At 56.5% G+C, this 23881-nt stretch overlaps 12 protein-coding genes across 12 annotated transcripts in view; 6 read left to right on the top strand and 6 right to left on the bottom strand.

Moving 5' to 3' along the window:
* CHGG_06755 (uncharacterized protein) overlaps nucleotides 1-947 on the bottom strand; it is a gene marked incomplete at both ends in the record, with an annotated part of 1250 nt that extends 303 nt beyond the window's left edge. The window contains 3 exons of the mRNA XM_001222849.1: nucleotides 102-113; nucleotides 205-519; nucleotides 830-947. Coding sequence (XP_001222850.1) covers nucleotides 102-113; nucleotides 205-519; nucleotides 830-947 — 445 coding nt within the window. The remainder of the gene's footprint in view (nucleotides 1-101; nucleotides 114-204; nucleotides 520-829) is intronic.
* A 931-nt stretch (nucleotides 948-1878) lies between these two features.
* CHGG_06754 (uncharacterized protein) lies at nucleotides 1879-2286 on the bottom strand (the record flags this gene model as incomplete). The annotated part of the gene is made up of 3 exons (XM_001222848.1): nucleotides 1879-1952; nucleotides 2139-2168; nucleotides 2238-2286. 3 exons carry the CDS (start codon nucleotides 2284-2286, stop codon nucleotides 1879-1881), a joined length of 153 nt encoding a protein of 50 aa, XP_001222849.1.
* A 956-nt stretch (nucleotides 2287-3242) lies between these two features.
* CHGG_06753 (uncharacterized protein) lies at nucleotides 3243-4386 on the top strand (the record flags this gene model as incomplete). Its single annotated transcript, XM_001222847.1, has 2 exons — nucleotides 3243-3843; nucleotides 3902-4386. 2 exons carry the CDS (start codon nucleotides 3243-3245, stop codon nucleotides 4384-4386), a joined length of 1086 nt encoding a protein of 361 aa, XP_001222848.1.
* A 405-nt stretch (nucleotides 4387-4791) lies between these two features.
* CHGG_06752 (uncharacterized protein) lies at nucleotides 4792-6071 on the bottom strand (the record flags this gene model as incomplete). Its single annotated transcript, XM_001222846.1, has 3 exons — nucleotides 4792-5643; nucleotides 5713-5898; nucleotides 6006-6071. The coding sequence occupies 3 exons, from the start codon at nucleotides 6069-6071 to the stop codon at nucleotides 4792-4794; spliced, it is 1104 nt and encodes a 367-aa protein (XP_001222847.1).
* A 460-nt stretch (nucleotides 6072-6531) lies between these two features.
* CHGG_06751 (uncharacterized protein) lies at nucleotides 6532-7288 on the top strand (the record flags this gene model as incomplete). Its single annotated transcript, XM_001222845.1, has 2 exons — nucleotides 6532-6622; nucleotides 6702-7288. 2 exons carry the CDS (start codon nucleotides 6532-6534, stop codon nucleotides 7286-7288), a joined length of 678 nt encoding a protein of 225 aa, XP_001222846.1.
* Nucleotides 7289-9527: 2239 nt separating this feature from the next.
* CHGG_06750 (uncharacterized protein) lies at nucleotides 9528-10675 on the bottom strand (the record flags this gene model as incomplete). The annotated part of the gene is made up of 3 exons (XM_001222844.1): nucleotides 9528-9547; nucleotides 9810-10032; nucleotides 10367-10675. The coding sequence occupies 3 exons, from the start codon at nucleotides 10673-10675 to the stop codon at nucleotides 9528-9530; spliced, it is 552 nt and encodes a 183-aa protein (XP_001222845.1).
* A 1057-nt stretch (nucleotides 10676-11732) lies between these two features.
* Nucleotides 11733-14419, bottom strand: CHGG_06749 (uncharacterized protein; the record flags this gene model as incomplete). Its single annotated transcript, XM_001222843.1, has 4 exons — nucleotides 11733-11840; nucleotides 11969-13887; nucleotides 13943-14188; nucleotides 14260-14419. The coding sequence occupies 4 exons, from the start codon at nucleotides 14417-14419 to the stop codon at nucleotides 11733-11735; spliced, it is 2433 nt and encodes an 810-aa protein (XP_001222844.1).
* Nucleotides 14420-15457: 1038 nt separating this feature from the next.
* Nucleotides 15458-16061, top strand: CHGG_06748 (uncharacterized protein; the record flags this gene model as incomplete). The annotated part of the gene is made up of 2 exons (XM_001222842.1): nucleotides 15458-15622; nucleotides 15888-16061. The coding sequence occupies 2 exons, from the start codon at nucleotides 15458-15460 to the stop codon at nucleotides 16059-16061; spliced, it is 339 nt and encodes a 112-aa protein (XP_001222843.1).
* Nucleotides 16062-17053: 992 nt separating this feature from the next.
* Nucleotides 17054-17542, top strand: CHGG_06747 (uncharacterized protein; the record flags this gene model as incomplete). Its single annotated transcript, XM_001222841.1, has 1 exon — nucleotides 17054-17542. One exon carries the CDS (start codon nucleotides 17054-17056, stop codon nucleotides 17540-17542), a length of 489 nt encoding a protein of 162 aa, XP_001222842.1.
* A 442-nt stretch (nucleotides 17543-17984) lies between these two features.
* Nucleotides 17985-18597, bottom strand: CHGG_06746 (uncharacterized protein; the record flags this gene model as incomplete). The annotated part of the gene is made up of 2 exons (XM_001222840.1): nucleotides 17985-17998; nucleotides 18054-18597. 2 exons carry the CDS (start codon nucleotides 18595-18597, stop codon nucleotides 17985-17987), a joined length of 558 nt encoding a protein of 185 aa, XP_001222841.1.
* Nucleotides 18598-19684: 1087 nt separating this feature from the next.
* CHGG_06745 (uncharacterized protein) lies at nucleotides 19685-20837 on the top strand (the record flags this gene model as incomplete). The annotated part of the gene is made up of 3 exons (XM_001222839.1): nucleotides 19685-19990; nucleotides 20113-20218; nucleotides 20308-20837. 3 exons carry the CDS (start codon nucleotides 19685-19687, stop codon nucleotides 20835-20837), a joined length of 942 nt encoding a protein of 313 aa, XP_001222840.1.
* Nucleotides 20838-23318: 2481 nt separating this feature from the next.
* Nucleotides 23319-23621, top strand: CHGG_06744 (uncharacterized protein; the record flags this gene model as incomplete). Its single annotated transcript, XM_001222838.1, has 1 exon — nucleotides 23319-23621. The coding sequence occupies one exon, from the start codon at nucleotides 23319-23321 to the stop codon at nucleotides 23619-23621; it is 303 nt and encodes a 100-aa protein (XP_001222839.1).
* Between the last annotated feature and the right edge of the window lie 260 nt (nucleotides 23622-23881).

Below are 23881 nucleotides of genomic sequence, written 5' to 3'. Positions count from 1 at the left end.
CAATACCTCCTCCTCACGGCAGAGGACATGTAGGTATCCCGCAAAAAAAGAGGAGAGAGAAGAAAAATAAACAAAAAAAAAAAATATCATTTTGAACTTACATACTGTACGACCTACAAATGGGATAAAAGCAACAGCCCTTCAAAGATTGGACCAAAGGCAAATATTCAAACGGCCCGATCTTCTTGTAAGCCTCCCCCTCACCCTCCTCCCTCCTGTCCCTGTACCTCAGCACGCGCCGCCCGCCTCGCCTCTCGCAGTGCGTCGGCCGATGAGGTTCATGCCCTTGTCGAGATGCCGGTACTCGCCCGTGCGGTCGTCCTTGCGGAACCCAGGCGTACCATTCCGGGTCGGGCTTGTCCTCCTCATCTGGGGACGGCAGCTCGAGGGGCGACAGCTTGTTGGGCGCAGTCGGGTAGATCAGCACGGACTCGAGGCCGTGGGGCTTGAGTGCCGTGTTGAGCACCTTTTTGAGGGCCGAGGTTTTGGTGGCGAAGGAGGGGCCGGATTGGGTGTAACCTTTGAGATGGGTTAATATGGGTGGTTGTTGTGGTGGACAAGGTAGGCCAGGGCCGGTCCGCGCGCCAGGAGAGACTCGAGAAGTTCCAAAACAACTGGATATGGTATCAAGCCATGGATATCGAGCAAAAAACACGAACATAAAAGAACCGAGGTAGAAGAAACTAGGAAAGTTTGGAAAGGAAATTTGGAACACGAAAAGAAACCCAGCAGAACTAGCTTTCATTCCAGCAAGTTGATGAGACGTTTGGGGTATCCCACATCTTGAGTCCGGCTTTCTCTGCCCTGAGGGTGCAGGGGTTGGACATACCGTGGAGCATCAGGATGCGGAACTTCTTGAGACTGGCCGTGTTTTTCGATGTTGGAGGCCTGGTGCCGGCCTTGCCGGGCGGAGCCGATTGGATCGGTTCTGGGGTCGGTTCAGACATTGTAGAGTAGGACGAAGACCGCTCAAGTGAATATGGATTGGGTTGTGCGAAGTTGAGGCGTTTCGAGATTTGTGATGAGAGAGTGAGGTTGGGCAGCCGCTTGCGGGAAGTGCAAGGACTCGGAGGATGAGCGAGATTGTGGGGGTGAGGCGGGGATTTATGGGTGAGTAACGGATTGTCTAAGCGGCTGCTTAGCAATATAATAAGCCTGCGGGTTGACAGTCGCATGAGAATATGGCAAAACAGGACGGCGACATGGTGCAAACCCAGTGCAGGAGAAAGGCAGCTCGGTGGGGAGTCATGGCATTGTTTTGACCAGGATCAAGCTAATGTGAGGCGAGGAGGCCCCTCCGAAGAAACAAGCTGCAAGAGACGCAGCGACAAGTGTAACCTAATCACCTCTCTTCGGTTCACGCGATAGCATTAAAACAAAACGGCTTGGGAAATACATGAAGCACGAGCAAGGTATGTAACCTCTACTGATTCCCAACATATCAACGAGTATCAAGACGAACTCTCAATGCGGGCGCCCAGCAACGGGTCGGTTGATCTATGCCAGGAGCGAAAACATCCTCATCAATAGGGAAGATGATGGAGGATGCCGATAAACACGCTGAGATCAGCGCGTTAACTGGCAATTGGGTTTCGGTGCGTTCAAAACGCTCCAGAACGTCAAGTCGGCGAACCAACTTCGGAGCCCGAGGAGCAGGTTCGCCCAGACACCGGACGACGGCGGAACCAATATTTTGGTCACAAATCCAACACATGCTGTCACCGATTCCTCTTTTTCCATGCCTCACTGCATTGCGGACCGGGATCAACAGCTCGATTGACGTTGGCTGTTCTATGATACAAGTCCGTTGCTCGGACAGTTCTGCGGGGATATCGCTCAAGGAAATGCTGTGCTGCCGTTCTCGTCCCTCACTTGCCGTCACCACTCGTAGCCACCGCCTAGTGCGCAGCCTTCGCGTTGGGGTTCCTGGGGGTCGTTCTTGAACTCGTCGGCTGTGTTCTTGGGTCAGTTCGGATCAGATCGGGATTGTTGCAAAGTGCGGTCATACACGACATCATGGCGGTCTGGGCCGAGTTGACACCGTAAGCGATGACGACAGCTTAAAAGCAGAGTTAGCTCATATGTACTCGACGACCATTAAGCGAAGAATGGCGGCGGTTGAGGGTCTCGAGGCATACCGGCAGCCAGGAACGGAGCCATGGGGCGCACTGCAGTCATTGTCAGTCAACGATTGCGCAGTCACCAACAACGATACCATAACGGGTCAATTGACGTACACACTGGCGCGGGGAACTTCTTCAACGGGGTAACGCCGAACCAAGACATCGTGGCGGTATTCTCTGGCGGTGACGACGGAGGTTCGGGGTGGTTTGGTGATCGGGGTTGTCTGACCAGAAAGCGAGCGTTTTTCGCGGCTCTGGCTTCGGAAGCTTGGGCCAAGCCCGTTGCCGAGACTCGGGAGTTATGGCCTTGGATTTAGGGCGTAAACGCCGAAGCTTTCAATGTGGGGCAAGATACGGATTCGTGGAAATGATTCTCCGAACTGGCAGAAAGTGGGGTCGTTGAAAGCCAGGGTCTTGCCAGGGTTATCCTCAAGCTCAACTTTGGCCGGACCTGTGACATCATTCACCCCCGCATTTTTGACAAGCGGGCAGGAGGCAGTGTCTGGACCTTCTGGACCCTGGCAGCCCAGGGCAGCTGACCTCCCAACCAAGCTTCAGCATGGGGGTGGCAACCTGACAGCCTGAAGCAACCTCCAAAGCTCTCCTGCTTTCCCTGCATCCTCAACCGTACTTAAAGTGCGGGGTGAAGAGGTCGCTTCGTCAAAACACCCGCTTCGTCCATCCAATTAACCCGCATTGCTCCCCTCCTCTTTGGCTTCATGCTCCCTCCTGACTCGATACCCAATCTCCCAATCTAGCTTCCCGCCTGCCCGCGCCTTCCTGCTGTACTCTGTCATTGCCGCAATCACAAGCTGCCGGGAAACCGAACATCGTCCGCTCAACCGTCTTCTGCCGTGCTCCTGCTGCGTTTTGTCTTTCGTCTGCTTTCCTTCGACCGGTCCCGGCATCACACGTGCCACCTATCGAACGATACTCGATACCTAAACCACCAATCGAGGTCGGTGTCTTTGTCTCACCTTCAATTGGAGCTTGCGTTTATTGCGCGTGCGTTTGCTTGTCTTGTTTTGGCACGCATCCAACGTCTCCCGGCGCTACTTTCCCCTCATTTGGGGTACTGCCATCGCCCTCCTCAACACCTCATCAACCAAAACCGCAACCATGCTCTCGCAACGTGTTGTACGCGCCGTTGCGACCGCCCGGCAAGCGCCCACAATAAGGGCCTTGTCAACAACAGCTGCAATCCGGAGCGACCGCCTGCCAGCACTGGGTGACATCCAGCCGGACCAGCACGAGACATTCAACAGCCGGCAGAAGACGTTCCGCTCGCAGCTTGTGGAGGCACAGAAACAGCGGGAAGCCAGTGGGTTTGCCTCATCTTCCTCTTCATCTTCTAGCGCCCCCTCCTCTTCCTCGGCCCAGGGCCTTGGATCGCTGAGCACTGCCACGACCGGTACAGGGACTTCGAAGCACGCTGCTGAACAACAGCCATCCCCGCGCAAGGCGGGTCCCCTAACCAACCTTATCTACGGCACCAAGGAGGGCCGCGAGCTAGACGCTCAAATCGAGGCCAGCTTCAGCCAAGTGCTTGCCCGCGGCAAGTACGTACACTCGATCGAATTCCACGATGTGAAGCCCGAGCACGTCGAGGAGTACGTTGCTCTCGTTGGAAAGTGGTACCCACGCGTTGCCGGTTCAGCCGAGAATAAAGTTCACCTTGTGGGAAGTTGGAGGACCGAGGTGGGCGATTGCGACACATTTGGTGAGTTCTGTACTAGTCTCAAATATCCCACCCGCAAAGCTAACAAGCTTTTATTCAGTCCACATTTGGGAATACCAGCGCTACCAGGGCTTCCACGCCTCGCTGAACAGCATCTCTCACCACAAGGAGTTCCCCGACTTCGACCGGAAACTACGCAGCCTAATCCGCGGAAAACGCACCTCGCTCATGCAGGAGTTCAGCTTCTGGCCGACGACACCCCCGCGCCAGCTGGGCGGGCTATTCGAACTGCGCTCGTACACACTGCACCCGGGCAATCTGCTCGAGTGGGAGACGCACTGGCGGCGCGGCCTCAAAGCCCGCCGCGAGGTGATGGAGGGCGTGGGTGCGTGGTTCGTTCAGATCGGCGACCTCAACACTGTCCACCATCTATGGCAGTTTGCCGATCTCGAGGAGCGCAAGATCCGCCGTGAGAAGAGCTGGGGCATAGAAGGCTGGGCTGAGACGGTGCACAAGACGGTTCCGCTGATCCAGGAGATGAAGAGCCGGATCCTGGTTCCCATGCCGTGGTCGCCCGTGGCTTAAGCCGGCGAGTCCGTGTGGGGAGAGTAGATTTAGCACAAGCTCATTGTCTAGCGTTGACTGGACGTGGGGGTGGCAGACGTTGCCATGTACATAGCAGTTGTTGGTTTCGTTATTTTGTTTCCTGATTTCCCTCGCAGCTTGGAGTCGGCGGCACAGTCACGGGTGTTGTTCATTTGTTAAGACCGTGAAATAATCCTGGAATATGCAGTTGAGAAAGCAGCGCCAATCATGAAAAAGTGCCCGGGCTTTGCCCTCCCGTTTACATATGACCAACGCAACGCATAAAGAACCGCATATCAAGCAACCATCCAACTCCAGCCCCATGCGAACAACACCTCATGGAACACCTTACCCCGTGAATTATGAGCGACGACCCCCCACCTCCTCCAACCCCCAGCGCCCACTCTAATCATCCCCCTCCATCTCCTCCCCCAATACCGCCGCCAGATTCCGCCGCGCCAACGCCAGCGTGTGGCCCAGCGCGCTCAGTTTTGCCGACAACGACATGAGGCTCGGATCCGCACTCTCCACGCGCACCTTTTCCCGCACAAACACGTCCACCGACCCTGGCCTTTTGGTACTGTTGTTGCTGCGGGTGCCCGACAGCGGCACCGTTTGACCCGTGGAGGCCGTCGCTTCGCGGCTGGGGGTTTTGGCGAGTTGTGCGGGCGCCAGTGTGGGGGAGCCGTGTTGGTGGTGGTCTCCCTCGCCGGAACAGCAGTACCCGAAGACCTTTTCGGACTCGTCGTGTTCGAGACGGCGGGCGGTGCCGATGGCGAGCGCGAGCTTGGTGCCGAAGTTGAGCGGCGCGTCGGCGGGCTCGAGCGAGCGCAGCCAGAGGACGAGGGAGCTGTCTTGTATGCTGAGGTGGAAGCTTAGGCTGGCGGGGGAAGTGGAGGAGTTGGCGGTTGTGGGTTGGGCGAGCGGCGGCGTGAAGTGGGAGGGGGCTACGGAGTTTGTTGTCCAGTGTTGCGGGTCGCCTGGGGTTGGGGTCCCTGCGAGGATAGCGGAGGCTTCGCTGAGGGATTGGGAGAGGAGGCGAAGCTGGGCCGAGAGGAATTGTGGGGGTGGGAGATCGGAAGGGAGGGGGGTTGTCGCTGTTGCCGAGGGGTATGAGTAGGAGAGGGTCAGGGTGAGGAGGTCGATCGAGTGGGTGAGGAGGGAGTGGAGGGTCGTGAGCGGTGTGAGGTGGATTGGGTGTTCGGGGTTGATGGTGAGGGTTTGTTGGGGGAGGGTGCGTAGGCGGAGGTGGATGGTCTAGAGTGTAGGTAGGTAAGGTGTTAGTTGGTTAAGTTAGGGGAGGGCACCACGGCAGGGTGGACGGACCCCCTTGACTATCCGCGTCCCAACGCGAGTGACATGTCCTTTGACAATTTCATTCCTCGGCGTGCTCAACACCAGCGTGCTCCCCGGGTCTATCGGTGCCAGCAGCGCATAGCAGTCCTCGAGACCGTGTTTGAGGTTGGTGAGGGTTTCGTGCAGCTCATCGATCAGCCAGTCGAGTTCGCGTCTCTGTGGTTGTACGACCAAAGGTTCAATCAGCACCCGGGATGCATCCATAAGTTGGGCCATCGTAAAGATCATGCGACTGTCAGGAATGTGATCGAATGGAAGCGTACCTCGGCAGTCTCAACGGCGACTTTAAGCTGATCGGGCGCAACGTGTGGCCAGATTTCCACTGACATGGTGGGAGACGAACTATCGCTGTCCTTTGCTCTCAGAGTAGGCACCCATATTCCAGGGTGACGACAATCACAGTATTATGTGGTGTTCCGGAACAATGCTGAGGATGCCTGGGTGGTGGCTTCGGGGAGCTTAGGAAACATGACGACTCGTGTGGAGAGAGCTGCTGAAACAGGCAGGCGGTGGGCGACCAAAGTGGGTGCCCCCAGGTCTTCGCGCATGACCACCCCACCATCGGCTCAAGTGGAAGTGGACCATCTGCGCTGCCCAATAGAGAACCAGTACGGATACCTCGAAAACATCGAAGTCGAAGTCCACCCCCCAACGCCATTAATCGACCGAATACATTCAACAAAACGGGGGAGAGGTTTTCCATTTTTACGTCGAGCTTTCTCAGAACACCGAGTCCGTTAAACAGCATTACCATTCAAATCATCGAGGAACCGAGCAAACCCGCCCACGATGGCCCCAACCAAGCCCACTGACGATCCAGCCAAGGACAAAAAACCCTTACCAAACAAGCCAGAAACAAAACTGCCACCAATCCCCCATGGTTCGTCCTCCCCTCCCACCCCCCAATCCCCCCAACACCCCCATACCCAAGACTAACCAACCCTCGCCCCCGCAACCAGGCTCACGCATCCACAAACGCCCCCTCCCGGGCCCTCCCCCCTCCGCCCACCCACGCATCACACCCAACAGCACCCGCCGCGCCGCCTCCCCGGCCACTGTCGAAGCCCGCATGGCCACCGCCGACCCGGACGGATACATCCCGTCGCCGCGCGCCGCCCACACCGTCGTCATCAAGGTCGCGTCCGGCGCCTCCTTCATGAGCCTGGTGCGCCGCGCAAGGAAGGCGCTCGAGAAGGCGCCGGGGAGGCAGAATACGACGGGCTTGCCGCTTGCGGCGAGGGTGGCGGCGCTGAGGGTGGGGGGGAGTAATAGTGGTGGTGGTGGTGTGGGGAGTGGTGGGACAGGTCGGGTGTTTTCGGATGCGTTGGATGATGTGGTGTTTGTTGCGACGGGCAAGGCGATTGCGAAGGCGGTGGAGGTGGCGGGGCTGTTTACACGGGAGAAGGACTTGCGCGTGTTAATGAGGACGAGGAGCTTGAAGGCGGTGGATGATGTGGTGGCGGAGGATGAGGAGGGCGATTTGGAGGACGAGGTGCGCGTGAGGTATCTCAGTTGCCTGGAGGTGGGGATCCGGTGGGCGTCATGAGAGGGTACGGGGTCGTCGGCGGTTCGTTAAATATGGTTTGCGGCCGGCACTCACGCTCGAGGGCAACGGCATCGCGGCCGGTTCAGCATGGGTTCGGCGTTTGGACGGGAAAAGGAATGGCGGTGCTCATGAGGGCTTTTACGGCGTTCAGGAATTACATGGTTCGGGATTGCCAGCAACACATACAGTTGTCTAATACGGCACCCGCGGTTTTTGGGAGCAAGGAGTCGTGCTAACGACGGTATCCCGCGTTGTAACAAACATAATAGCGACAACGCTCCATATTGCCGCCTGCCGCCTTCTTTACTCATGCGTTGGGCCGAGGCATCACAACTTGGACAGATGTTACGTATCCGCCAGCAATCGAGTGGCGTCTGGAATTGACGGCCGCCGTGGAGGTTCAAGTCCGAGTGAACGGGCCCGACCTCGCCGTGCTTTCCCCCGTGGAACGAGTGGGCGGGTTTAAGAAAGGGAGGACGTCTCTTCGAACCGTTCGATGCCAAGGACGGGCAAAAGGGAAATGTCTGAAAAGGGGCAGTTTTATGCAACCTAACGAAACCTCTCACCACTGTCAGAACCCCTTAACCACCCCCCCCCCCCCCTCGGTCAAAACGGACGGGTTCTAAAACTGAAACTGGGTTTCTCGACGTATTGGCGTTCGCGGCTCGCACGATCGAGTCAACATCGTCGTTTAACCGGCTGAAAAAGGGCTAATCGTAGCAATATTGGGAGACACGGCCCACGGAGGAGGATCATATTTGCCGGATCAGACGGCATCCCACAGATCACAACCTCGTCCGGCAAGCACGACCTGGTCGTCGAATGATCCTCTGTCGTCATGATGTCTCGGGCATCGGGAAATCACAGATGAACAGGCACTGGGTTCATCGTCGGCAGATGCAAACAACGAAAACGGACTACACTCCGCTTGCTATGTCACCGACGCAGCTCCAATGAGAGCAGGATGGGAAACAATGCAGGAAACATCTTGGCCTTGTCCGACTGGGGCCTGAGACCATTGAATGCCAGCGCTCGGCCAGCGGAGTTTTTGCAACGTGGTGCGCCGAGGAGTCTGCATGGCAACGCATGGCGACGACACCTGGCACCAGAAAGCATCATCTGTTGTTGCCAGAGCGGGATTACGGAATCACACCCCCACAAAAAGAAGGCTGCCGCAAAAGCAACCCTGGCCAGCGTGGACCAGATCGCCAGCGATTTCGCTTCTCATCTCTGTCGGAGCCGATTACCCCGGACTGCGCTAGGCGTCTTACCCCTTGCGGTTCAAGCGAGTCTCGTCGGTCGAGTCTCCCTTTCGCACGGCCCACCCTAAATGGCAGAGGGCGGCACGTCATGCCAGGCACGCCAATCAAGGGCCGTGGAGCAAATTGATCAAATCTCGCAGGTCGCCGCCGTCTGTTGGGCGCTCCATCGCGCTTGAGAGATTTTGGGTGAGCATCGTCGCGCCATTTTTGAAAGGCGCGAGAGAAAAAAAAATGAGTAAAAGACACGATATCGTGGCTGAGAGAGTCGAATCCCCGAGCATTCTTTTTTTGGCTCTTTACATCCACAGTTCATCGCTGTGGCTGTGGCTGTGGTGGTCCCTAGCCGGCGTTTTGAACAGCAGCATGGGAGGAAGCGGCTCGGGCAGGCACAGCATCCCACAGCATACTCTATTTGGTAAAGTGCGCTGGTCGAGGTTGTATTCGACAGGACCGCAAGTTGTCAGCCCGCGACTGCAATCTCCCGTTGAAACCCGGGCACGCCACCGAAACCGTTTTGTGCGGTGGACGGTCGTTGTCAGGGCGGCAATCCAATCAAGGGCAGCGGCTTTCCCCCGTTCAAGTCGCCAGTCCAGGGCAAGAAGAGTGCGATTTCCGCGGCGAGGATCGCATTTGGCGCCTGGTCAACAATTGGGGAAGGAAGGGTGTCGAATATCCCTGCCGAAAAAGATGCAGGTACCGGCAACCCCTCGTGGCGCCAATCCCTGGGAGGGAAAGCGTCAGGTACGTCTTGTTGCGTTGCAGCCTGTGCAAGGCGTCTTTTGTGTTGTTGTCGGCTGTTTGGCTGCTTGGCGTCTAAAATCGCAATTTGCGCCGCAAACTGGGGCCGTGTGGCCCTGGGGTCCCCCCAGACAAATCCACTTGATATCGTGGGCTTCTCTCATTCCTTCCCCATCCCTCTTCAGCTCTGCGCCGTCCACCCCCTCGCTCACCCACAGGCTTCGTTGGCAAAGTCTACTCTAAGAGCCCCTCTCCCGACCTTGAATACTCGACGTATTCAGTCTGTCATTCTTTCTGAAACAATTCTCCAGCGAAAACATCATCATCCACCATCTCTAAACTAGCACTTGTGCTCATTCTTCGCTGAAACGACCCTGCAACGATCACCTCAACTCACTCGTCTCCAATCTCGAGTTGACAAAACCAAAAACCGTTCTTGACCCAAGTCTCTCGGACTCGGAACCGGCTTTCACTTCTTTTCACGCTTCGATAACGACCTCAACACACTTACACCCACTTACATATCTCCAAAATGCATCTGCCGACCATCTTCGCCGCGGTCCTCTTGCCGCTAGCGGCCGTCGCCGATGACATGACGACGACTACCTCAACAAGCACCCTGACTCTCACCAAGACGCTCACCCTGCAGCGCGCACAGATGACGGTTCTCGCTAACAGCACTTCCATCTCGACTTCCTTCACGCTGCCCAGCCCCACGAATTCGGGTGAACCGGCCGCCACCACCTCAAGCGACCCGAACGGCGGGTTAGCGCTCCAGGCGGGCCATATGGCTGCCCTTGGTGTGGCTGGTGTCGTTGCCGCTGTCCTTCTCTAAGTTTAGCGACGCGACTCGGGGGAAGTTGGATCTTGGGACAGGTGCTCCCCATCACTTGATTGGGACGCCTAGGGTACGACAGCCGCCACACTGTTAGCGTGCCAATTCTTCGATGCTAGCATCGCACCAATTTTTCCTTTGTTCGAGTGAGGCATCCTCGACACGGTCGGATGGGTTAGCACTTTTGCTAGGTCGCCACCTCAGGAGTCCTACCCCCGACTTGTCTAGGCCCGCCGACCTTACCTTTTCTTCGTTCTTCCGGCAAACCATCGGCGCACGCAACCTGACCACATCGCCCGAGATCTCTCCCGTTTGCCGCTTGCGGCTCACCGTCAACCTTGATACCCTTTTTCTCGCCTTCACTTCCGCTCGCGCGCCACCTGCGCCGGCTTGTTCGACACTACTTTCAGGGGGTTGATCTCGGGCAGAAGGCGGTGGTTTGCCCGGCTGGACTTTACTCTTGATTTTCTTGGGGCTGATTTGGGACGGATCTTGACTTTGCATATGAGGAGGAGCAATGGCGGGGATGGCAGGGTCACAATCTGGTTTCATTTCTGGGGGGTGGTATTCACGAAAAGGCTTTTTCTACGAGGGAATGATGGACGCGGCGCAAGGAAGATGCCCCTTTACCTTTCACTTCACATCCTAACATTTTACCCTATATATTCAACTTTGGTCGATACCCATTTTCACTTGAATCTCCGTTAGCGGTTGCCCTGTCGGTGTGTGTCTGTCTTTGAGTGAAAAGTCTGTCGCATCCCTCGCCACCTGCCACTCCGGGTCAATTCCTGAGTCCGTTGGCGGCAGCCCCGTCCCACACCGACAAACATTTTAAGCGCCGGTCACCGTGTCTGAACGGTGGCTCCAAACAATACCCCATTCATCTCAGCGCCCCTCCCAACAAACCTTTTCTCTGTTTCTCCGTAAATCGCATTTTCAGCAATAGCTTCAACAGTTCCCTCCCCCAAACCAGCAGACTCCATCATCCGCCCCCAACTTACCTATCAATCCTTCTACAAACTCCACACAAAACTTCATACAGAATACAGACACAGCAGGGGGGAGATTGGGACAAGAAAGCAAGCGCTGGCCCAAGCGCCGACCACATGGGGGGGACCGCAATCCTTGGCGTGGGTTTGTCTCATTTCCGGCCTTTTGCCTTTTGTGGAGCCAGGCGATCGCCATCATCGGATCGGACCGATCGCGACTTACACCAGGGGGCACAAGGGCCTTGCCTGCGTGCGCGTTGCGGTCTGCGCTGAAAAGTTTAAAAAACTAAGAAAAGATGGGCAATATCCACGTTGATCGACGGTGATGTTCGGACTATCAATGCTTGATCTTGACCTTATATGTTTGCAGAGCACCGAGTTTAACCTCAAAGAGGGAGGGTTGTCCACAGAATCCCTTATTTGCGTACCGCCCTTTCCGCGAAGCCAAACTCGAAAGGATCATGATCGATAAACGCTTGGGCGCCACGCTGAGGCGTCATGGCCGCCAACACTCATTTTGCAAACATTTCAGAAAGGAAAGAGGCATTTTATTTCTTCGTGGTATCATAATAGGTTAGCCCAATGAGTGACCCAAGCCGGCCCCGGGTGCACATCATCGCCTAGCCAGCGCCGCAAGAACGACGGAGACCTGACAAGCTCTCGCTGAATTCTTGTCGTTTGAGCCGAAGAAACCTGCTTCCTCCCTTGGGGATAGTTAACGCAGCTCCCTAGATCAACCCATGGCAGCCCTTTATGCTTTGCCCTCCGACCGAAAAACAGCCAGAGTGCTCGCAAATGTTGCCCTATTCTGATCCCAAGTCGCCATATCCAACCCCTGCCGAGTAATCATGCTCACACTGCCGATAGTATTCAGGTTATACATTTCCACTGTCAGCAGGTCCTCGTCATCGGTAGGGCTACCACCTCCCACCGTGTCTGGCCCGACCCAGAAGATGCGCGCCTGGCAATTCTCGCCCGACTCGGTGGTGCTGCAGCTCGTGTTGTAATTGTTGAAGAAGCTGTACAAACCCGCGCCAAAGACAACGACGTTCCTCGAGCCGATGATGCGCAGACCCCATGCCATCTCGCAGGGCGGATCCCCTTGCAGGTTCAAAGAGGCCTTCGCCTGCTTGGTCTGACAATCGGCGGCAAAATCAGGGTCGCGAATGGCGACATTCGGCTCGGTAAAGGGGTACGGCGCCGGTGGGCTGGGCTGGTAGTAGGGGGACTCGGTCTGAATCTGGCCCATCCAGATGTCCGAGGCGTTCAGCAGCTGGTATTGGTACAGAGTGTGGTGCTCAACAGAGCTTCCGACCGACCAGATGCGGTTCCCTTCAATCAACATCCCACGAGGCACGAAGACGTTGATTTGGGTCGAGTTCCAGTCATCGATATCGTGGTCTGCCACCCAGATCCAGTTGTTCTCCATGTACAAATTTCGGGCGCTCCGAGTGATGTGCATCCCCATGTACCCAGCGATGCATGACGGGTTAACATAGTTGGGCTTGTCTGGCGTTATGGGGCACTCAGCGACTTGAAGCTGCGATCCAGTGAAGCCACCAACACGAATGTGGACATCCCACATTCCCGAAGGCGGGCTTCCCGGGCTGCACGTGTTCTCTGCTGCCGGCGTGTTGAGGTTGTATTCAATCATGACGGCCCCTGGAGCTGGCCCCTGGGTCGATACGATCAGGTCGCTCATCTCGACAAACCCGACATCACCAGGGTTTCCGACGCGAATCACGGGACGGGGGTTTTCCGGGTCTGAGAACTTCTCGCCCGAGCCCATGATAACGGTGGCCAGGCCTTCGCCCATGATACGAGTATTCGGTGGAATGAAGATGGTGTCGGTGACCCTGTAGTATCCGGCATCCAAGAAGGCGATGTAAGAGGAATTTGCCGCACCCTGGATAGTGTTCTGGATCATGACCGTGTCGTCGACGTGCCCGTCGCCAAAGGCATAATGGTCTCGTGCCTTGACGAAGTGCTCAGCAGGGTAGTCATCATAGTGCGGTTTGGACCTTTCGTAATAGCGGTCTCCGAGCTTCAAGGTCAAAGGTTGAGAGAAGGTAAACTCTCGCCCTTCGAGCAAAGAGGGCCCGTGTGGGGCATAGGTATTTCCCTGGTTGCGAAAGTCAGCAGTGCGGTTCGACGCCTGGGAAGCAGAATTTACCCTCGCATAACCCCAATCATAGACGGTTCCACTCGAGTCGCCCAACAGCAGAGGCTTCCCGTCAGCTCCGGCCAAAACGGTAGGGACATTTTCATATTCAACATTCTGAATCACCAATGAGCCGAGGCCTGTGGTGTTCCCGGGGTTCCGGCCGGTGATCAGCGCCGTGCTCACGTTGACGAACAAGCTGTCAAGCAGAGTGACCGAGCCGACATCCAAGGAAGACATGTTGATGCCAACCCGGGAGTTGACGATCTTCAGCGACTTATACGTCCACCCCCAGTTCCATATCTGGTCGATGGCTGTATCCGAACCGTAGAAGCTGAGGTTGCGCATCGTGTACTGCTGGTTGCCGAACCGAGCGCCAATCTTGCCGCCGTGGAAAACCAGATCGGTCATCATGCCACCGCTACCTTCTTCCATAAAGATGCCGACATGGTTGTCGCCCTCCTGGGAGGAAAGCTCGAAGACGCAATTCTGGATCATGGTCGCCTGAGAGGATGGCCAGTGGATCCCAGTGATTGCCCCGCGAACATCCCTCGTGTCAAATACTAGGTTGCGGACCTGGCGGAAGAACACGTTGGTTGCCTGGAAGTTGAGCTCTGATCACGGCGCCGTTAGCAGTTTGTCTGAACGGTACAAACAGATAATACCTACTACCGCTGTCCAGGTAAGGGTCGGCATCAAGCATGGCAATTGCCTCAGTCGGGAAGTTTGAGGCAGCCTTGATGACTGGCATGTTGGTCGGATCACCGACGATCTGGGTGTAGTAGAAGCTGACGATTGGGGCACTGATGAGATAGATTCCGGGCGGGAAGTAAACAATGGCCGGCGTGGTGGTCGAGCCGACGCAGCCAGGGCCACCGCAGCGGTTGCCATCGCTGATTGCGCGATTGATGATCGCTGTGTCGTCGGTAACTGTACCCTAATTAGAATGATTTTACGGCCTGGCGATTAGGGTTTGTCGTCTTTACCTCCATCTCCCTTGGCTCCCAACTTCTTCACGTTCCGGAAGATCCTGTAATCTTGGACCTCGCTGAACGGTGTGATACCCTGGCGGTAGATGTCTTCCATCCAGTAGGCAGCCCACGCGACTGGCGCCACGACCAACAGAACAGCGAAAACGGACCTCATGTTGAGGGCCGCAGCGTAATGCTGAATGTTGATCGAGTAACGGATAGGCGGGGTCAGCGGAACAACTGAGGCAACACAAGAATGGAAAGGTTGAGCAGGTCGCCGACTCGCGGTTTCTGACCCGCCGGTGAGGATGAAGATCGAGTATGCGCACTGCTCTGTAGTCCAAACTGGATATTTGACAGGAAAAGATGCGATAATCCCGACTGCGACGGGCGCGAAGAAAAAAAGGCTTTGTGACACAGTTGTAGAAAACTAAAACTAAAACGTGGGGGAACGAAAATAAACAGGTTGGTGGGGGGAGACGGTGTACAAAAGTTATGGAAAGAACGCGCCTTCCACCAGACATCTCATGCTTGAGGCGGCGGGATACTTCACTTTGCTTCGCTGGGTTGCATGTTTTTCCGCTTCGTTAAGATTTTCGACTCCGTCCCAACGCCATGATTCCATTTATTCCTGAGAGAGTGGCCGACAGGAGCAGATACCCAAAAAGGGGCATCCATATGGCACACCGGCAACAATGCAAGCCATGGGTCACCTCAGATAATTTGTTTCTAGCCTCAACTTGATCTTGTTCTTGAAATGGATATTCCCGATTCTCGAAACCCACGTCATGGCTGAGGTCCTTCCGTAGCCGACGTCATTTGAAAGGACATCAGATGTCTGGCTGATACTCAACGGAACTGCACTAGCCGAGCACGACGACTACATACTGCCATCAAGGCGGATATAACTAGCCCTGGAACGTAAATCCTGCCACATCTCAGTATCCAGGCCCGCCACAACACACGAAAAGCCCAACTGCCAAAATCACATCCATCTCATCATCGACACCAACTCAAATCTCCACCACAACAGCCCCATTCCTCACCTCATTCCCCCTCCCCCCCACTTCACAAACGTCGTCACCCTCTCCCGCCCCTCACCACCACCACCACCACCACAACCAACCATCCCCCCACCCCTTCCCCACCATCCCCTTCACCCACCCCCAAACCACCAACACCCCCATCCACACCACCCAATCCGCACATAGTCATGCCCCTGCCGCACCCCGTCCAGCACGACATCCTCGCGGCCGTGCGCGGCGTGGATGTGCCCAGACACGTACAGCCGCGGGCGGAGGCGGGCGACCTCGCTGAGGAGATAGGGACAGCCGGCGCGGTGGATGGCGCGGCGGTCGAGGTGCTCTTTGGGGGGGCCGTGCGTGGGGAGGATGTCGAGGGGTTTTGGGGTTGGGGGGGTTGGTGTTGTTGTTGCTGTTGATCCCTCTGGGGTTGGGGTCGTTGGGAGGTTGGGGTGAGAGTTGGGGTGTTGTATTATGGTCAAAAGTCCGTCAAATCTTCCGGCAAAGCCGCAAGAACCAATTTGAAGAAGGCACGGGTGGCGTCTACATCCCGAACCCAGATGACTACCCTACCTTTTTTCCGTTGCCGCCGGGTGTGATCTCCTTCAAGATCCTATCAAGCAATTCGACAAGATCGCCGCCCGAAAGTTCGGCGGGCCCCGGGGCGAGTACAAGGACAACCCACTCTACGCCCTGTGCCGTTTTTACGAGTTCGTCGCTCTTGATAGGAATCCCAAGAACTGGAAGACTTCATATTCGAGCGGCCCTGACTGCCAATTTCTGGCTTACAATTAGAAGCTCTAGTGCATTGCACTGTGATGCGGCTATTATGAATGAATGAGTCGCCTTTTTCACATCACCAACAACACACACAGGATGCAAGCCCCAACTTGACCAGGAGTGCCTCGCCTCTGATACCCCACCAGCTTTTCCATGGCCCGAGACCCTGACAATACTAGTCTAAGTGGCAGCACAGGCAAACATTATGTGTGATTCCTGTTTTCTTTGTTTGGGGCTCGGGTCATACCTGTCGTCGTGGGGTGACCTCATCATGCCTTTGGCCGCGAACAAAGGGAGCTCCGAGGTCATAATTATTCAAACCCGGGTTCTGCCAGCGGTTCCTCACAATCAACCTCCTTCACAATAAGTCACATTTCCAACGAATGGAATAGCCAACATGGCCATGCCTGTACCAGCTAAGCCAACGGAGGCCAGTGGCAACGTTGACGGGGCCATCTTGTCAACACAGGGGGGCAACTCTCCTTCGCCCCAAGTTGCGAGAACTGACGACAGCATGTGCCGCACTGACCTGACACCCTCGCGATGCCAGACCCAAGCTGCTACTCAGAAAGCTTCTTCTATCCAACACCTTCTCTCCCGAACGGAGGGCGACGAGGATCACCTGGGTGATGGATGCATCGTTCTATGATTACTTACCAGATAACGAATCTTTGAATCCAAAGGATGCCGAGCGGGTCACAGACCAAGGTAAGCGGTCTTTGAGCCAGAGCTGGTAATCCCCTGTGAGCCGCGCGATGTTCAACAAAGTCAACAAACACGTGGTCTAGCCGACACAATCAATGGCTAGCGACTTCACCACGCCATGAAACAAAGCATGCGTGTTTATATAAACAACAAACCAGTCTTCTCTCGATCATGGCCCCCCAGTATCAACTTGCTACTCAAGATTCACTTTACACTTGCCGTCTGTGGGCATCTCACACACCGCAGACTCCGTTTTCGAGACCATTACCGCATAGACACCTACCACCGCAATCACCATCAAAATGGTCTACGTCTCAGCTCTCGCACCGGCCCTCCTGCTCAGCGTAACCGGGGCCTTGGCAACCACCGCCGCCGCCAGCGCCCTACCAACATCCAGCAGCGTCGGCAACTCAGCCGCCGACAGCGGGCCCCCTCACATCCTCTTTTCCGAGGATGCCACAACCATCTCGTACGCGAACACCGACACCGACGCCGACACCGACGCCGACACCGACGACACCGACACCGACACAAGCACCGGATTCGAACCCTTCGACCCGGTCCAGCACAAAGGCATCCACCGCTGCAACAGGTCCCCGCTGAGGTGCGACTGCTCCAAGAACGCCACCGAGCTCGCCGCGCTCAACGCCCTGCGCCACGAGAAGAATTGCGCCAAGTGTTCGTGCCATAAGAATGGCGCTGGGCACGGTGTGGGGGGGTCTGAGGGGCAGCTGGTTAAGAGTGTTGTTGCGGCGGTGGTGGGTGTGGCGGGGGTGGTGGCTTTGTTGTGAGGAGTGGAAGGGGTGGAGGGGGGTGATGGCTGGAGGGGAGTAGAGGGCTTTTCTTTTGTTTTTGTTTTTTGGCGAGGGGATGGGAGATAGGTGGTAATTGGGCTGGTACTGGGAATCTTGGGACGACAAATAAACAAATTCAATGAATAACAACCGTGTTGCCGTGTTTTTCTTATGGGTGTTCTCGTTGTGTAGTATGTACATGTCTGGGTTTCTGAGAGCAGTGGGGTGGGTTATCACACGCTCTTGCGGAGTCGTTGGTGTTCGATGGAAGAAAGGCAAAGAACGCGCTCGTGGTATATTGCTAAAAGCCAGAGAATACAGTAGTGTACATTGCAAAGGAGAGAAAGCAAAATGTAGTTCCAACACCGCGTGACGTCTATCTAAGATGACGGACCGACGCGGTGTTTGCAAAAAGCTAGGTGATGGCATCCCTATCAACTCAATAGTCATGACCTGTACCGCGTTAGCAACTAAACGAATACAAACCCACGGTTGGGAGCCAACTTACGTCCAAGCAACTTCCCCCTCTTCGAGAACTCCTTCGCATGGTGCTCCTTGATCTTAGCACGACGCGCCTCCTCCTTGGCCTCGAGCTCCAGCATGCGGACATGCTCGCGAGCCTCGCGGACGCTCTCGCGGGCGGCGATCAGGGCCCGGTCGGCCTCCATCTCGGCGGCCTCAGCACCCATGACGCGCTCGCGCGCCTGCACGATGCTGGGGTCCATCTCCTCGCGGTTGCCGCCGAATTTGTGAAGCAGGCCGCCGCCGCCGGTGCGCTGGTGGCCGTTCATGCTTGGGTTATGGCTGGCATCGGTGGACCGCCGGAAGATACCGCCGCCGCCGGTGCTGCGGTCGGGGGAGGACGTTGTAGTGCTGCTCCGCGTGCTGTGGGTGGCATTGGTGGGCGCGCGGGTGGGGGAGTGGTGCTTGCTTCCGAAGAGGCCGTGTCTCCTGGGGGGGTCTTCATAGACAGGTTGGCGCTCTTCGTAGGCGGGCTGGCGCTGAGCGGCCGGCTCTTGGCCTGGTTCGGCGTGACGAGAGAAGAGACCCATGTTGTAGTATAAGTGGTGTTGTATTTGGTTTGGTTAGGGGGGTTGGTAGGTAGGTAGGCAAAGTTGAGATAAGCTTTCAGTCATGTAAAAAAGGGGCAAGTTGTGGATCGCATTTCAGTCGGGCCAGGCGGAAAACCAACTCTATTTGAACCCGCTTCTTCTCACCCATTGCCATCATTCTTCTAGATTTGCAAACTTGATTTTGTCGTGGTGTTGACGATCGATGGCATGACGTCAAGCGCGAGGCCATCGAGGGTCGGATTAATGGAGGCTTGGTATTGGTGTTTGGGTGTTCATCCAATAAGGGCAAGGCCGTGACGTCGCGAAAAGTGGGAGGACGGCCCAGGACAGCGATGCAGCATGCCGAAGATGCAGGGACTGAAAGCTTGAATGCCTGCTCATATGCTGCCGTCATTGTTTCGGAATAAGAACATATATTTCCGACATCCAACTTGCCAAATGGCTAGGGAGTTCGTCTCGAGCATGACGGTGAAAGCAGGTCCAGGGGCAAAGGCGGTAGTTCCTGGGATCCCCACGCTCTCTCTGGAGATCGGATGGTAAAGAACTTGAGGGGCAAGTAGGACGTTTCAACTCAGGTCTCTTAACTTCTTAAGAAAAGAAAGTACGGAGCGCTTCGTAGAGAATGTTCAACTTGTCTTTCCAGGTTTCCAGTTGGGTGATTTTGACTTGTTGGATGCCAACATGGACATCACGGCTTATCCAAGTCGACCGACCGTGAATCAACGTCGTCCAACTCCGACAGCGGTCGAATTTCGGTAACATACATGGTGGGTTGTCGTCTGTCTTGCCCCGTGCCGGGGCTGGCCTCTTCTTTTTTTTGCTGTTCTGAAGAGCGTAAGGAGTGACAGGACCCTGAAAAGCGACGCTCGAAACAGGCAGGTGGGGCGGATTGATTCTGTCATCCAATCAAGTTTTCATCGCACTGCCGCGTCTTTCTGCTTTCTGCATCGAGCCGAGCAGGCGCGCCAGAGCTGAATCAGTTGTGGTTTTCGACCCTCCAACCCACCTTCCTCCGGGACCGTTTTATTCGCTCGCCCCGCCGATTGTGCTACCTTACACGAAAAACATGGAATCTCCCGTCAGGGAAAGCGAGCTCATGGCTCTCGACGAGCCCTCCCGCTCCCGATCCCTCTCCCGATCCCGGTCCAGAACACCACACTCGCACCATTCCCGCTCGCCCTCGCCCATGGGCCGCCGCCGTTTCGACGACCGAGATGGTCATGCCCGCTCCCCAGCTCGGGATGGCAAATACCGTAGTCGCACCGCTACAGCCGCGGTCGCACCACGAGCCGCACACCAAGTCGCAGCCGCACCCGCTCCCGGAGCGACTCGCGTGGCCGAAGCTACAGTCGGGATTACAGCCATTCACGTAGTAGGACCCGGAGCGAGAGCCCGCTGGAGAAATCGTCTACAAAGGCAAGCAAGCCGATCTCTTCGGAAGACTCGGGAAAGCTGGGCTGCAACCGTTCAGTCGACTGACCGGAAATTGTGCAGATTGTTGTCGAGCGGTTGACCAAGAATGTCAACGAAGACCACCTCTACGAGATCTTCGGCCAGTACGGCAGCATTGACGACCTCGATCTCCCCGTTAACAGACAATGTGAGTCGCATGCCGCCGGCACGGGTCCCTCCCTCCTCTAGGTACCCCCCAGTAAATCGTTGCAAGACGATGCTGACCGTCCACGGCAGCCGGCATGAATCGTGGCACAGCCTACATCCTCTACTACACCGAGGCCGACGCTCAGGCTGCAATCACGCACATGCACGAAGCGCAACTCGACGGCAGTGTCATTAACGTATCGATTGTCCTCCCGCGCCGCAAGGTCTCTCCCTCACCTCCCGAAGCCCGCCGTGGACCCCGCGGCCCCCCGGCCAACGTTAGGTCCATCCTTGGACCGTCTGGGGGCGGGTCTTCGGCTGGCCGGGGCCGGAGGTCACCAGCTGTTGGTGGCTCGGGTCGTTATGGACATCGCTCTGACGTCTACCGTCCCCGATCCGCGTCACGCTCTCGCTCACCCACAGCCAGTGGCACTCGTCGGTACCGGTCCCGGTCGGCGTCTTACACATCGAGGTCCCCCTCGCGGACACCAGCGGGTCGCGGAGGTCGAGATCACAGGGGCGGCCGCGGTCACGGTAGGCGGAGAAGCCCTAGCCGCGATAGCTATGACAGCTACGACCGTCGGAGCAGGACTCGTAGCCGCAGCCGGGACCGAAGATGAGGGGATTGGGGGAATTGGGGGAATTGGGTTATGTGGGAGCTTTCCAGCGGTTGGCGTTTAGGGCGAATGGTCGGTCGCAAAAGAATGGACAATGGGAAAAGGGGCAAATGGCTTTTCTCACACGTGTGTTTCGTCATCCGGCGTTGCTAGGCTAATGGGTCTTAGACGAACCGATGCCTCTGTCACCAAGTTAGCCGACAATCGCCAAATTTAATGATTACTCGGGCTCTGGGAACTTTTGGCGGCTTCCATTCTGCTTCATTGTTGACTCGCCGCAGCTCGCTGGTTCCCAAGCAACAATTTTCGTGTCAAACTCGGCCCGCTAGACCCCTGGTTGCCACGGGTTCTTCTGTCTTCAGCCCTGAAAACATGCCGTGCAGCAACACATGTCCCCCACATTCTTTGTGGTCGGGCCCGAAGCAAGTCGAGCTGTCCTCCGATCCTTCGGCCCCCATAGAAAGGTCAGCATCGGCAATCAGCCCCATGTTTTATGAAGCCACAGGTTACACAGCGCCGGGATTGATGTTACCGATGCTCACGTGCCGGTCGGAGACGCCTTACGCGGAATTTGATCAGGTTACAGGACCCGATGCGAGAGCTTTCAGTGTGTGGGGATGCAATGCCGACCGAAGGATACTTGGTCATTACCTGGGAACCTAAATGTATGGCACGCTGACACCTGGTTGTTGTACTTAGTTGGGGAAACGCGGGGCTGTGCCCCCACGCTGGCACATTGCATTGCATACATTACATTACATCAAACGGACACAAAATGGCCCGGTCGGCGAAGTATTCCAACACAAGTTCTCTGCCCGGTTACGGCTCTCGAGGTCAGGGCCGTCGGGCCCTTCGGACGGCCGACTCCCTTGGTCTATTCGTCCTGAGAACGCACTTCCATTCTATCACGTTTCCCCCACCCCTCCGTAAAAGTCCCGCTACGGGGCGAGCTCCCCAATACCCGAGCGACTAGCGGCTCTGCCAGCTAACGTCAGATTCCCTGGCAGTCGAAGCATCAAAAGTTTAGAGCAAGGCTCAGCTGGACAAAGTGTGACCATTTGCCCATCCCTTGGCTCCTGTGGTTCTTCGGCCGTGAACTCGGGGGCTGTTCTACTGACCTTGGCACCCTTCGATACCGATAAAGGAGGGAGAGTTGGTTGATTCCAGCACCCGCCAAGCATCGCAGTCAGCCCTATCGGTGATCACTCGCACCCGCGGGGGCCAATGCAAGCAAGTCCAACGTGTGCAGTTGCTCCCGTGAAGCGGGACTCGGCTGTCTCAGATCGGGCCACTTGCAGATGTGGAAGCTCTGCAGGGAGCTGCAGGAGAGAAAGGGGTCGTCATTGGGCCGGCCCACTCCGGCCCCAACACCAACACGCCGGTAACTCGCTCGAGGTACGAAGTTGGACCGAGATGTAAGCGGGTCTCTGTCTCTCGCCTCAGCTCTTCGTGGAGTTCTTCTTTTGTAAACTCGGTGCAGGCATCGTCACACAGGACCGTTCTCCTGGCAGCCGGGCCGCGGCTCTACTCGAACGTTGGTCAACATCCCGCCCACACTGATACAACACCACTGCCAGTCCAACCTCCCTGCCCCTGCAGGTTGCTTACTTGCAGATGCGCAATGTAATTCTTGCTATTCCGCCATTTCCCACCAGTTGATGGGTCACAGGCAACAGCGGGGCCGCGCATACCATAGCCTCGTCCTGCCGCGCACCGGTGGCCCCAGCCCGTCCCTCGGGAACCAGAATATGCTGGCTTTGTCGCGTTTGTCTGGTGGTTTTCCTAGTTAAGGGAATGGTCCTTCCGCCGCCCCCCAACTCCCCAGGCCCGTTGACGACGTCATTGTCTGTCCCTCGGCCGGGTTACGGAGGCAAGCCCCTATCTTGCTTTCACTGCCGTAGCCAACTGCAGAGCCGCGTGGTCATTCTGTAACCCCCCCACTGACCGCCGTCGGGTACCTCACCGCCACATGCCGAGTCCATATGTCCTCACACTCTCTCCGTAGGGCTCGGTCAGATCCTTCATGCCGGTAGTGCCTTTGTTCCTCGGTCTTGACAAGCGCGCAAGCGCGCCATGTGACACATTCTGTCCTGGAAATGGGCTCTGGTCACCGTTACACGGTCCTCTTGTGTTACAAGTCGCGGCTGTCCGTAAGACTCGACACTGACGTTGTTTGTTTCGGCTTTGAGTCATGGCTACTGGAGAGGCGATGAACAGGCATATAAGACGCCGGTGAGGGCGCTGCCTCAGGTCAAATCCTATCAGCACAAACACACAGCAGAGCTTCACTGAACACACGTACGCCCATACACTCACATACCTATCCACACACTTCCAAAATCCGAACCCAAACCCCAAGCAAGATGATCACTCTCCGCGGAATATCCCATCCGGCGCTCTCTCCGTCCCCCCCACCTTTCCTCCCAAACCCTCGCCAACCCCGTTCCTTCTCCTCAACCAACCACGACCACGACTACGACGAGGATGAGAGAGGACAACAACGATGATGGAGACGACACCAGCTTCCCCACCCTCTCCAACAACCCAACCCACCCCTACCACAATAACACCATCACCATCACCGCCACCGACCTCACCCCCACCCCAGACGGCTTGAGAAACAACTTGAGAGAGGGCATGAGTGACGACGGGAGAGAGTGCGGGAGACCTCGACCCCACGCGCTCCCCACCCCAGCCCGGCCACCCACGCCGCCTCCGAATCCCCGGCCGGGCCCACAGGCGCCTCGGCCGCCGCCGGGTACACCTTCGCCGCCGCCTAGTCCTTGAGTGGTGGGTGGTGGAGTTGATGGGGGAGGGTGAATGATGGGGTATGTTACTTGCTTTGATGGGGGAGAGATTTGTGTGGGTGTTAGGGGGTTGGTTGTGGTTGGGCTGTAACTGTAAAAAGGGGGAAAGGGGGGACGGAAGGGAGATGGGGTGTTTTTGCGACGGTGAGGGATGCTGTGTTTTTTTTTGTTTTCTATTAGTGTTTATGCATGCCTACCCGTTTACCCTTTTACCTTCCTTTTTGGTTTGTAAAGGGGTTT

Source organism: Chaetomium globosum, genomic scaffold, assembly GCF_000143365.1.
Source record: "Chaetomium globosum CBS 148.51 scaffold_3 genomic scaffold, whole genome shotgun sequence".
NCBI classification, from domain to species: domain Eukaryota; kingdom Fungi; phylum Ascomycota; class Sordariomycetes; order Sordariales; family Chaetomiaceae; genus Chaetomium; species Chaetomium globosum.
Note: the sequence above shows the minus strand (reverse complement) of the source record. Positions and strands in the feature narration are given on the sequence as shown.